At 42.2% G+C, this 12,457-nt stretch overlaps 1 protein-coding gene across 6 annotated transcripts in view; it reads left to right on the top strand.

The window, feature by feature from the left end:
- LOC139409302 (phospholipid-transporting ATPase IF-like) overlaps positions 1–12,457 on the top strand; it is a 43,677-nt gene that overhangs the window by 9,692 nt on the left and 21,528 nt on the right. For all 6 annotated transcript variants that reach the window (XR_011634389.1, XM_071154240.1, XM_071154239.1 and 3 more), the window contains exons 12-19: positions 302–499; positions 597–755; positions 985–1,163; positions 1,456–1,524; positions 1,631–1,704; positions 2,043–2,146; positions 2,662–2,843; positions 11,666–11,869. Coding sequence is in view for 5 of the 6 variants with exons in the window: in XM_071154240.1 (XP_071010341.1) it covers positions 302–499; positions 597–755; positions 985–1,163; positions 1,456–1,524; positions 1,631–1,704; positions 2,043–2,146; positions 2,662–2,843; positions 11,666–11,869 (1,169 nt within the window). In the remaining variant the exon portion in view is untranslated. The remainder of the gene's footprint in view (positions 1–301; positions 500–596; positions 756–984; positions 1,164–1,455; positions 1,525–1,630; positions 1,705–2,042; positions 2,147–2,661; positions 2,844–11,665; positions 11,870–12,457) is intronic.

The following is a 12,457-nucleotide window of genomic DNA, read 5'->3' as shown; positions in this document are numbered from 1 at the left end:
AGAGGATCTTAGATTTCATAGGATTTTTGGATACTTGTTATTTGCAAATAGTTTGTGGTTTTGGGGGATAATGTGTTGAAGGAGGTGGGAAGATGTATTACATTTTCAACATCTCTTGGTGTGGCTTCCCATACAGTAGCAGTGGGTATGACTCAATGTATTGTGACAGGATATAAGCGAAAGTGCCTCTCACCCTGACAGTCAATAAGAAAGATGCTCTCCTAAAATCTCTGTTTGCTTTCCAATGAGGTCTCAAGCCATTTGTCGTGTGTTCATCTACCACCCACTTCCTTGTTGACAGATCCTGAAGTTCATCTCTGATTTCCTGGCATTTCTGGTCCTCTACAACTTCATCATCCCCATCTCGCTCTACGTCACTGTGGAGATGCAGAAGTTCTTGGGCTCGTTTTTCATTGGCTGGGACTTGGACCTCTATCACGAGGAGAGTGACCAGATGGCTCAGGTCAACACATCCGATCTGAACGAGGAGCTGGGACAGGTACGGGCACCAAGCACTTCGCTGTAGGTCTCAACGTCATAGCTGAGTGAGTTTGTGTGAGCGTGTAATGATCAGCCTCTGTTTATTTCTGTTCTAGGTAGAATACGTATTTACGGATAAAACCGGCACCCTGACGGAGAACGAGATGCTGTTCCGTGAATGTTCAATCAACGGTATCAAATATCAGGAAATCAATGGGAAGCTTGTACCTGAGGGAATGACGGATGACTCGCCTGACCGATCTGTGTCTCCTCTGGTAAACACCATTAAAACCTAACATATTGCCCAAGTGACTTGTGACAGTATTTATCCATTCACTGTCTGTCCATTCATGAAATATACACGTTATGTCTGCATTTCTACCCATGTGTTATACTTGTGTTCATTGACTATCCTCCTGGCTTTGGCCCGTCAGTGGTTTGATGACTCTAGGTACTGTACTCATGTCTGTCTGTTTGACTCTCTCTCTGTCTGTCACCTCTCAGAGTCGGGAGGAGTTGCTGTTCCTAAAGGCAGTGTCGCTGTGTCACACAGTGCAGATCAGCTACGAGCAGCCAGGCGACGGCCCGGGGGATCCCTTCTCCCACGCTAATGGCTTCTCCTCCCAGATGGAGTACTATGCCTCCTCGCCGGATGAGAAAGCACTGGTGGAAGCCACGAAAAGGTACTCAGGAGTATAGCTGTCATGTTTCGCTGTTCAACCCATTTGTAGGTTGTTGGTGAATAAAATTAATATCTATAGATATGGCCAGTGCTGGTCTCCCAGGTCTTTTTGGACATACAAGCACTCAGACAAATTAACATTTATTGAGACAAATTGTTTTCAAGGTTCAGCACATTCCAGACCACATTCCAGACCCAGCTGACCATGCATTACAGTTAGGGTCATGTATGGGCAACAGTCTGCATGTTAGTATTTATGGTCAGCAATATCACATGATCAAATTTAATTGCAGGATGGGGGTAACCTTCATTGGTAGCCACGGAGAAACTATGGAAATAAAAACGTTTGGAAAGCCAGAAAAGTAAGTATAATTTTGTATGACTGAAGAGTCCATGGCATTTGTGTAGATGATGAACCTGTACTGTGCATAACAAGTGATGTAATGCCTGTAATTCCTTGTCCCACAGGTTTAAACTACTCCATGTACTAGAGTTTGATGCAAACAGAAGGAGAATGAGTGTCATATTACAGACACCCACAGGTATATTAGACTTGAATGGCTCATTCATAAATGTTGTATTAGCATTTCATTACAGGAGGTCCTCTGTAGCTCAGTTGGTAGAACATGACACTTGCAACGTCAGGATAGTGGATTTGATTCCCGGGACTACCCATACTCAAAAAAAATGTATGCACTTATGACTGACTGTAAATCGCTTTGGAATAAAGCATCTGCTAAAATGGCATGTAATTAGATAGATGTTACCCACCTTTTGGTTTAGTCCTGTAATGTGGTTTCAGTCAATTTCCCTGTATTTCATATCGGCCAAGACCTGATTATAACAACTCATTTGCAATCTATTTGGTCTATTGCTGTAGGAGAAAAAGTACTATTTACAAAGGGAGCGGAGTCCGCTATTCTTCCTTTTACTACAAGTGGAGAAATCAACAAAACAAGAGTACATGTAGATGAATTTGCCTTGGTGAGTATACCACATCAAATCATATTAGACTAGGAACTATTTCCAGCCCTTATGTGCAGCAGATTTTTGCCAAGCTGAATGCTGTCTTTTAATATCTGTACTGAAGAGCGCACCAGTGCAGCTGGGACACTTTCTGTCTGAAATGAACACATGAGTACTTAGTTGCTCACGCACACATGGACACCCTCACATACCACATTTTCATTCCACAAGATTGGAGATACATTTCACACTTGTCTGAAAAAAGTCACTCTCGATGGCGTATTTAAAAAAAAAAAAAAAAAAAAAGATGTATATATTGCACTGTAAAGATTACTTTTGGTCCTTTCCCCCCAGACTCCCCCACCAAAATCAATAAATCCTGCATCTTAACGGTCAATTTATCCAGACATCAGGATCTACTGAGAGATTGTTTTTGATTTGTAACTGGCAGGTGTGTGGTTATTTGATATAGAGCCCGTCCCTGACAGCTTCTCATTTCTTTCTATTTCCCCTCTTTCTTCCCCCCTCTCCAGAAGGGCCTGCGGACCTTGGTGGTGGCCTGCAGACACTTCAGTGTGGAGGAGTATGAGGAGGTGGACCAGCGGCTCCACAAGGCCCGCACGGCCCTGCAGCAGAGAGAAGAGAGGCTGGCCGAAGTCTTTAGCTTCATAGAGAAGGACCTGGAGCTGCTGGGAGCCACTGGGGTGGAAGACAAGTATGTCAACAACACTGTGGTGTATGTCTGGTCATGGGTTAGTTAATTGTGAAACCAAGCAATGTTATCTGAAAGGGTTGGGCTATTTGAACAATCGATCAGTAGAGTTTACCATATACAGTGCCTTCAGAAAGTATTCACACCCCTTGACTGATTCCCTATTTTGTTGTTACAGCCTGAATTCAAAATGGATTAAATCAATTTTTTTTCTGATCCATCTACACACAATACCCCATAATGACAAAGTGAAAACATGTTTTTAGATTTTTGAAATGCAGAAATATCTGTTTAACATAAGTATTCACACCCCTGAGTCAATACATGTTAGAATCACCTTTGGCAGTGATTACAGCTGTGAGTCTTTCTGTTTAAGTCTCTAAGGGCTTTGCACACCTGAGGCATCATTTATCAATATTGCGTAGAAACTGTTCTAAAATACTACTACTTTACTAATTTAGAATGTTCGTATGCGTAGAAAAAGTAATTCGCACACCAGTACGAGAGAACCATTTGATATAAATACCAATTGTTCTTAACCTCGGTGCTCATGCAGGTCTTTGGCTATTTGCATTTCTAAACGTCCCTAATTAACCAATAAGGTTTAGAATCATCCCTTTAAAGCCTGTGTGTAATATACAACGCTGTACCATGAAATACATTGCAAGCAAAAAAAGCTAAGAAAAAAAATATGAACTTCTCCGAGACTGAAATCGAAGTGCTAGTGTCGGTGTACTTCAAATAAGTAGCATCATAGCATCAGTAGTAGCATCATGAAGAACAAGGAACACACCAGGCAGGTCCGAGATACTGTTGTGAAGAAGTTTAAAGCCGGATTTGGATACAAAAATATTTCCCAAGCTTTAAACATCCCAAGGAGCACTGTGCAAGCGATACTATTGAAATGGAAGGAGTATCAGACCACTGCAAATCTACCAAGACCTGGCCGTCCCTCTAAACTTTCAGCTCATACAAGGAGAAGACTGATCAGAGATGCAGCCAAGAGGCCCATGATCACTCTGGATGAACTGCAGAGATCTACAGCTGAGGTGGGAGACTCTGTCCATAGGACAACAATCAGTCGTATATTGCACAAATCTGGCCTTTATGGAAGAGTGGCAAGAAGAAAGCCATTTCTTAAAGATATCCATAAAAAGTGTCGTTTAAAGTTTGCCACAAGCCACCTGGGAGACACACCAAACATGTGGAAGAAGGTGCTCTGGTCAGATGAAACCAAAATTGAACTTTTTGGCAACAATGCAAAACGTTATGTTTGGCGTAAAAGCAACACAGCTGAACACACCATCCCCACTGTCAAACATGGTGGTGGCAGCATCATGGTTTGGGCCTGCTTTTCTTCAGCAGGGACAGGGAAGATGGTTAAAATTGATGGGAAGATGGATGGAGCCAAATACAGGACCATTCTGGAAGAAAACCTGATGGAGTCTGCAAAAGACCTGAGACTGGGACGGAGATTTGTCTTCCAACAAGACAATGATCCAAACATAAAGCAAAATCTACAATGGAATGGTTCAAAAATAAACATATCCAGGTGTTAGAATGGCCAAGTCAAAGTCCAGACCTGAATCCAATCGAGAATCTGTGGAAAGAACTGAAAACTGCTGTTCACAAATGCTCTCCATCCAACCTCACTGAGCTCGAGCTGTTTTGCAAGGAGGAATGGGAAAAAATGTCAGTCTCTCGATGTGCAAAACTGATAGAGACATACCCCAAGCGACTTACAGCTGTAATCGCAGCAAAAGGTGGCGCTACAAAGTATTAACTTAAGGGGGCTGAATAATTTTGCACGCCCAATTTTTCAGTTTTTGATTTGTTAAAACAGTTTGAAATATCCAATAAATGTCGTTCCACTTCATGATTGTGTCCCACTTGTTGTTGATTCTTCACAAAAAATACAGTTTTATATCTTTATGTTTGAAGCCTGAAATGTGGCAAAAGGTCGCAAAGTTCAAGGGGGCCGAATACTTTCGCAAGGCACTGTAACCTATCACATGCACATTAAGAGTGGAAGCTGTTTCTGTTCACATAGTTGCACTTGTTTTGGGATGGTGCTTTTATGGCAATGTGGGTGCTGTCTATTGCACCGTTTGTATTTGGGAACCCATTGATGGCAAAGAAACCCCTCTTGACTTCAACTTGTTGTGCGATGGTGTATGGAAATTGTATGTTACAGTTCGTTTTGCTGATAATTGCATCCAAAACAGTAGCTCATTGAGGGCTGTGAGATGCCAATCGGCCAGCACCGCGTGAAAAGTGCTAGTTGCCAAAAACACGAGGGTGGATGGCGCTTGGATGTGCACAGGAATGTCATGTTTGCCATTTTAAAGTAGGTCTTAAATCCTCGCAAAGATCCTATAAGATTAGTTTGGGGAAACAATATCTCATGAGCCAATCTGTACTTTCTACAAAAAAAGTCCCATCTGTCTCTAAAAACGCGCTCTCTGCGAAATGCAGCGTGTGCCAAATCTTCCAACAGAGCAAAATCAGCCTCTCATTCGATTTCACAGTAGCTGTATTTCAACAATGGTTTTTCTTTCATACGTGCCTCTAATTTAACTCATTACTGTACTTTATATGGATTATTATTGTAACAAATGCACTGATGAGGTCAAATGATATGCTGCATGAATTCACAATAGAAATACAATGGAATCGAAAAATGATTTAACATGGCACTAGAGGCACATCACTTCCTCCTCTGTTCCTTTTCCACAGATTGTTTACCTTAACAGATCATTGTGACTCATCACCTCCGTGCAGCAGGAGCCTCCCTGGGCCGGGGGCTGGGCTCAGTCCTCCTGAACCTAATTCACTTAGCCAATCAAACATGACTCATGCCTTTCTGCATGCAGCCCTTGCAACGTGTCAGTCACCTAGTGTGCTGCTTAGCATAAAGACATTGCACACGTGCTGCTGGAATGAGATGGTGCTCTGAATTTTGGGATCTAGGCTCTGTTAAGATTGGTTAGAGGCAGATCTCTAGAAAGGATCAGGATCCAACATTCAAGCTAGTTTTTATGTGATTGTGTTGTTAAGGGGCCTGTCAAAATAAAATGTGATTGGGCGTACGCATGCTCCAATAAAACAATAATGTAACAAAGGCTCAACTGCCATCTGCATCTGGGTTGGTTTTGAGTACATCTTAAGGCGACTAATCATGTCTAAGCTGATTACAACATTTATTACATAGAATCCCTCAGACTGGTGTAGCTCCCTGTCAGTCACACATGCTGAACAGTGGCCATGGAGACACTGAAAATCAAATCAGTTTATTTGTCACATGCGCCCAATACAACAGGTGTAGACTTGGGGCTCCCAAGGGGCGCGGTGGTCTAAGACACTGCATCTCAGTGCTAGAGGTGTCACTACAGACAACCTGGTTAGAATCCAGACTGTATCACAACTGGCCGTGATTGGGAGTCCTATAGGGCGGCGCATAATTGGCCCAGCGTCGTCCGAGTTTGGCCGGTGTAGGCAGTCATTGTAAATAAGAAATTATTTACTAAATAAGAACAAATTCTTAACTGACTTGCCTAGTTAAATAAAAAAAATAGACCTTACTGTGAAGTGCTTACTTACCCTTAACCATCAATGCAGTTCAAGAAATTATTTACTAAATAAACTAAAGTAATAAAATAATAAGTAACGCAATAAAATAACAATAACGAAGCTATATACAGGGGGTACCGGTACCAAGTTAATGTACGGGGGTACAGGTTAATCAAGGTAATGTAGGTAGGGGTAAAGTGACTATGCATAGATAATAAACAGCAAGTAGCAGCAGTGTAAATAATCCAGTAGCCATTTGATTAATTGTTCAGCAATGTTATGGCTTGGGGGTAGAAATTGTTAAGGAGCCTTTTGGACCTAGACTTGGCGCTCCAGTACCGTTTGCCATGTTGTAGCAAAGAGAACAGTATGACATGGGTGACTAGAGTCTTGGACAATTTTTGGGGCCTTCCTCTGACACCACCTAGTATATTGGTCCTAGATGACAGGAAGCTTGGCCCCGGTGATGTACTGGGCAGTACACACTACCCTCTGTAGCGCCTTATGGTCGGATGCCGAGCAGTTGCCATACCAGGAATTGATGCAACCATGCTCTCGGTGGTAGAGCTGTTGAACTTTTTGAGGATCCGAGGACCCATGCCAAGTCTCCTGAGGGGGAAAGGTGTTGGCCGTCCCTCTTTACGACTTGGTGTGTTTGTACCATGATAGTTTGTTGGTGGTGAGGACACCAAGGAACTTGAAACTCTCGACCTGCTCCACTACAGCCCCGTCGATGTGAATGGGGGCATGCCCTCCTTTTCCTGTAGTCCACGATCAGCTCCTTTGTCTTGCTTACGTTGAGGGAGAAGTTGTTGTCCTGGCACCACACTGCCAGGTCTCTGACCTCCTCCCTATAGGCTGTCTCATCATTGTTGGTGAAGCAGATGCAGTCTGGGTTTGGTCAGTGGCAATCCAGGAGAGACTCTGTTGACGTTTGAGTGTGTGCTTGCTCTGTAGTGAGACCCAGACAGACCACACACCATCTGCCTGTGACGCAGCCCAGTCTCCTCTCTCTTTCTCTCTCCTCTAATTAATTCCCCCTCCGGCGAACAAAAGTTCGCTTATAGAACTTCTCGCTCAGTGGATGCTGCTCTGCTCACCCCCAAAAAAGGAACGAGCCTCTACATTATTGAGGATATGATCAATCTTAAGCACCCTCTCTTAGCCTCTTAATCAGTCTGGCTTTTACCACCTAACTTTAACATTTCTATCGCAACATCATCTCTGTATTCATACTGCAGTGCCGCTTGTGAACAACGTGCTTAATAGGGCTGTAACGGCACCAGTATCGTAGACGTGGATAGTATCGACTATCCACCTCTACGCTGATTACTACATTTCTTACATGGAATGCCTCAGCTAGGGCTGTGACGATACCAGTATAGCAATATTTTTTCCATGGCAAAAAATGAAAATACAAAGCAAACTCTTTGGTCCTTTAAAAACCTGCCGTATGTAAAATATTGTATGCTATAGCTTGGGAAATAAATAAATAAATGTGACTGGATGAAAACATAATGATGTTTGTTTCCAACATTAGGGCTGAATAATCAAATAAAATGTTATTGGTTGCATACACATTTTGCAGATCTTATCGCGGGTGTAGCAAAATGTTTACACTACTGTTCAAAAGTTTGGGGTCACTTAGAAATGTCCTTATTTTTCAAAGAAAAACACTTTTTTTTTCTCCATTTAAAATGACATCAAATTTATCAGAAATATAGTGTCGACATTTTTTATGTTGTAAATGACTATTGTAGCTGGAAAATGTAATAACTACATAGGCGTACAGAGGCCCATTATCAGCAACCATCACTCCTGTGTTCCAATGGCACGTTGTTAGCTAATCCAAGTTTATCATTTTAAAAGGCTAATTGATCATTAGAAAACCCTTTTGGGGGGTTTGGGGGGCAAAAAAGTATTTAGTCAGCCACCAATTGTGCAAGTTCTCCCACTTAAAAAGATGAGAGGCCTGTAATTTTCATCATAGGTACACTTCAACTATGACAGACAATTAGAAAAGAAATTCCAGAAAATCACATTGTAGGATTTTTTGTGAATTTATTTGCAAATAATGGTGGAAAATAAGTATTTGGTCAATAACAAAAGTTTATCTCAATACTTTGTTATATACCCTTTGTTGGCAATGACAGTGGTCAAACACTTTCTGTAAGTCTTCAAGGTTTTCACACACTGTTGCTGGTATTTTGGCCCATTCCTCCATGCAGATCTCCTCTAGAGCAGTGATGTTTTGGGGCTGTTGCTGAACAACACGGACTTTCAACTCCCTCCAAAGATTTTCTATGGGGTTGAGATCCGGAGACTGGCTAGGCCACTCCAGGACCTTGAAATGCTTCTTACGAAACCACTCCTTCGTTGCCCGGGCGGTGTGTTTGGGATCATTGTCATGCTGAAAGACCCAGCCACGTTTCATCTTCAATGCCCTTGGTGATGGAAGGAGGTTTTCACTCAAATCTCACGATACATGGCCCCATTCTTTCCTTTACATGGATCAGTCGTCCTGGTCCCTTTGCAGAAAAACAGCCCCAAAGCATGATGTTTCCACCCCCATGCTTCACAGTAGGTATGGTGTTCTTTGGATGCAACTCAGCATTCTTTGTCCTCCAAACACAACGAGTTGAGTGTTTACCAAAAAGTTATATTTTGGTTTCATCTGACCATATGACATTCTCCCAATCTTCTTCTGGATCATCCAAATGCTCTCTAGCAAACTTCAGACGGGCCCGGACATGTACTGGCTTAAGCAGGGGGACACGTCTGGCACTGCAGGATTTGAGTCCCTGGCGGCGTAGTGTGTTACTGATGGTAGGCTTTGTTACTTTGGTCCCAGCTCTCTGCAGGTCATTCACTAGGTCCCCCAGTGTGGTTCTGGGATTTTTGCTCACCGTTCTTGTGATCCTTTTGACCCCACGGGGTGAGATCTTGCGTGGAGCCCCAGATTGAGGGAGATTATCAGTGGTCTTGTATGTCTTCCATTTCCTAATAATTGCACCCACAGTTGATTTCTTCAAACCAAGCTGCTTACCTATTGCAGATTCAGTCTTCCCAGCCTGGTGCAGGTCTACAATTTTGTTTCTGGTGTCCTTTGACAGCTCTTTGGTCTTTGCCATAGTGGAGTTTGGAGTGTGACTGTTTGAGGTTGTGGATAGGTGTCTTTTATACTGATAACAAGTTCAAACAGGTGCCATTAATACAGGTGACAAGTGGAGGACAGAGGAGCCTCTTAAAGAAGAAGTTACAGGTCTGTGAGAGCCAGAAATCTTGCTTGTTTGTAGGTGACCAAATACTTATTTTCCACCATAATTTGCAAATAAATTCATTAAAAATCCTACAATGTGACTTTCTGGATTTTTTTTCTCATTTTGTCTGTCATAGTTGAAGTGTTCCTATGATAAATTATAGGCATCATCTTTTTAAGTGGGAGAACTTGCACAATTGGTGGCTGACTAAATACTTTTTTGCCCCACTGTATGTTAGCACAGCTGAAAACTGTTGTTGTCATTAAAGAAGGAATAAAACTGTCCTTCTTTAGTCTAGTTGTATCTGGAGCATCAGCATTTGTGGATTTGATTACAGGCTCGAAATGGCCAGAAACAAATCACTTTCTTCTGAAACTCGTCAGTCTATTCTTGTTCTGAGAAATGAAGGCTTATTCCATGCGAGAAATTGCCAAGAAACTGATAATCTCATAATTTAAGTTCCTCAAGCATACAAGTATTTTACACCATTTTAAAGATACAATTCTCATTAATCCAGCCAGTGTATGATTTCAAAAATGCTTTACAGCGAAAGCACTACAAACGATTATGTTAGGTCACCACCAACTCACAGGAAAAAGCAATTTTTCCAGCCAAAGAGAGGAGTCACAAAAAGCACAAATGGAGATAAAATGAATCCCTAATCTTTGATCTTCATCAGATGACACTCATAGGACTTCATGTTACACAATACATGTATGTTTTGTTCGATAAAGTGCATATTTATATAAAAAAATGTCATTTTACATTGGCGCGTTACATTCAGTAGTTCTAAAACATGCAGTGATTGTGCAGAGCGCCACATCAATTCACAGAAATACTCATCATAAATGTTGATGAAAATACAAGTGTTATACATTGAATTAGAGCTATACTTCTCCTTAATGCAACCGCTTTGTCAGATTTTTTTTTTAAATTACGGAAAAAGCAAACCAAGCAATAATCTGAGTACAGCAGCCAAAAAGATATCCGCCATATTGTGTAGTCAACATTAGTCAGAAATAGCATTATAAATATTCACTTACCTTTGATCTTCATCAGAATGCACTCTCAGAAATCCCAGTTCCACGATAAATGTTTAATTTGTTCGATAATGTCCATTTATGTCCAAATAGCTTCTTTCTTTTGTTAGCGTGTTTGGTAAACAATCCAAATGCGCGTTCAGGTCCAGCCGAACGTCGAACGAAAAGTTCAAAAAGTGATATTGCAGCCCGTAGAAACTTGTCTAACTAAGTATAGAATCAATCTTTAGGATGTTTTTATCATAAATGTTCAATAATGTTCCAACCGGAGAATTCCTATGTCTGTAGAAAAGCAATGGAACGAGAGCTAACTCTCTCGTAACCGTGCCTCAGAGCCTGTGGCACTCTGCCAGACACCTGGCTCAATCAGCTCTCATTTGCCCCCACTTCACAGTAGAAGCCTCAAACAAGGTTCTAAAGACTGTTGGCATCTAGTGATAGCCTTAGGAAGTGCAATATGACCCCATTTACACTATATTGGAATGGCAAAGAGTTGAAAAACTACAAACCTCAGATTTCCCACTTCCTGGTTGGATTTTTCTCAGGTTTTCGCCTGCCATATGAGTTCTGTTATACTCGCAGACATCATTCAAACAGTTTTAGAAACGTCAGAGTTTTCTATCCAATAGTACTAATAATATGCATATATTAGCATCTGGGACAGTAACAGGCAGTTTACTCTGGGCACCTTATTCATCCAAGCTACTCAATACTGCCCCCCTGTCACCAAGAAGTTATAAGCTGTAAATTGTTTGCCTCCTGTGGTGGAAGGATGAAAATTGAGGTTGAAAGAAAAAGAAACTCTGTTTCTTGTACTGCAATCAGTGCGCGTACACTCACAGAAACCCTCCCAACTGTTTAACGTAATTGAACCACCTCTGCTTCTACCTTTTTCGGTCTTTAATATGGCAGAGAGGCTAACGTGCTGTGACTGGTGTTATGTCTGTGTCCCCAGGCTGCAGGAGAAGGTCCAGGAGACCATTGAGGCGCTGCGCCTGGCTGGGATCAAGGTGTGGGTGCTGACCGGGGACAAGCACGAGACAGCGGTCAGTGTCAGCCTCTCCTGCGGCCACTTCCACCGCACCATGAACATCCTGGAGCTGGTGCAGCAGAAGTCTGACAACGAGTGTGCCGAGCAGCTCCGACAACTGGCAAGGAGGTAGGACACTTTTACTCACATCTACCACCATGTTTCCCCATGATCTTCATGTCACTCACTATGTCTGTGATCCATGTTGTGTCCTGGGTTGACTTGTCCACATGCCCTCATCAGCATGTTGATGTATTCAGGGTAATCTACAAGTTTGGGTGCAATAAATAAGTATAGAAGTCAGAGATTAACGTCATATTTAGTGTTAAGGACAGTGCTCCAATGTTCACACTACACAGTGATTCTCTACATGCCAGAATGTTGTCAGAGCAGCTCTGGAACTTTCTGTTCTGTATCAGCACTGATACAGTCCCTTTTTCATTGGTCCTTGGCTTATTAATGGTGAAGGAGGAGTCTCGGTGCAGGTCCCATGGGGGGAGATTATCATTAGACACGATGCGCTGCGGGTGACTCAGTTTGGAAAGCGGAGAAGAGTTGCCATAGCACTCGAACTGAATTTGAAAGATATTGATTTTTTGTAGAGGTAGTCACGACCCGAATCCTCCCACATACCACCCGTGCTGGATGACAAATGATGGATATGGTTATGAGAAATCAAGACCATTAATGTTTTTATTAAATTCCATTTAAAATGGG

The sequence above is a fragment of the Oncorhynchus clarkii genome, chromosome 5, assembly GCF_045791955.1.
Source record: "Oncorhynchus clarkii lewisi isolate Uvic-CL-2024 chromosome 5, UVic_Ocla_1.0, whole genome shotgun sequence".
In the NCBI taxonomy this organism is placed as follows: Eukaryota; Metazoa; Chordata; class Actinopteri; order Salmoniformes; family Salmonidae; genus Oncorhynchus; species Oncorhynchus clarkii.
The sequence above is the reverse complement of the archived record's forward strand: the minus strand, read 5'-3'. Positions and strand labels throughout refer to the sequence as shown.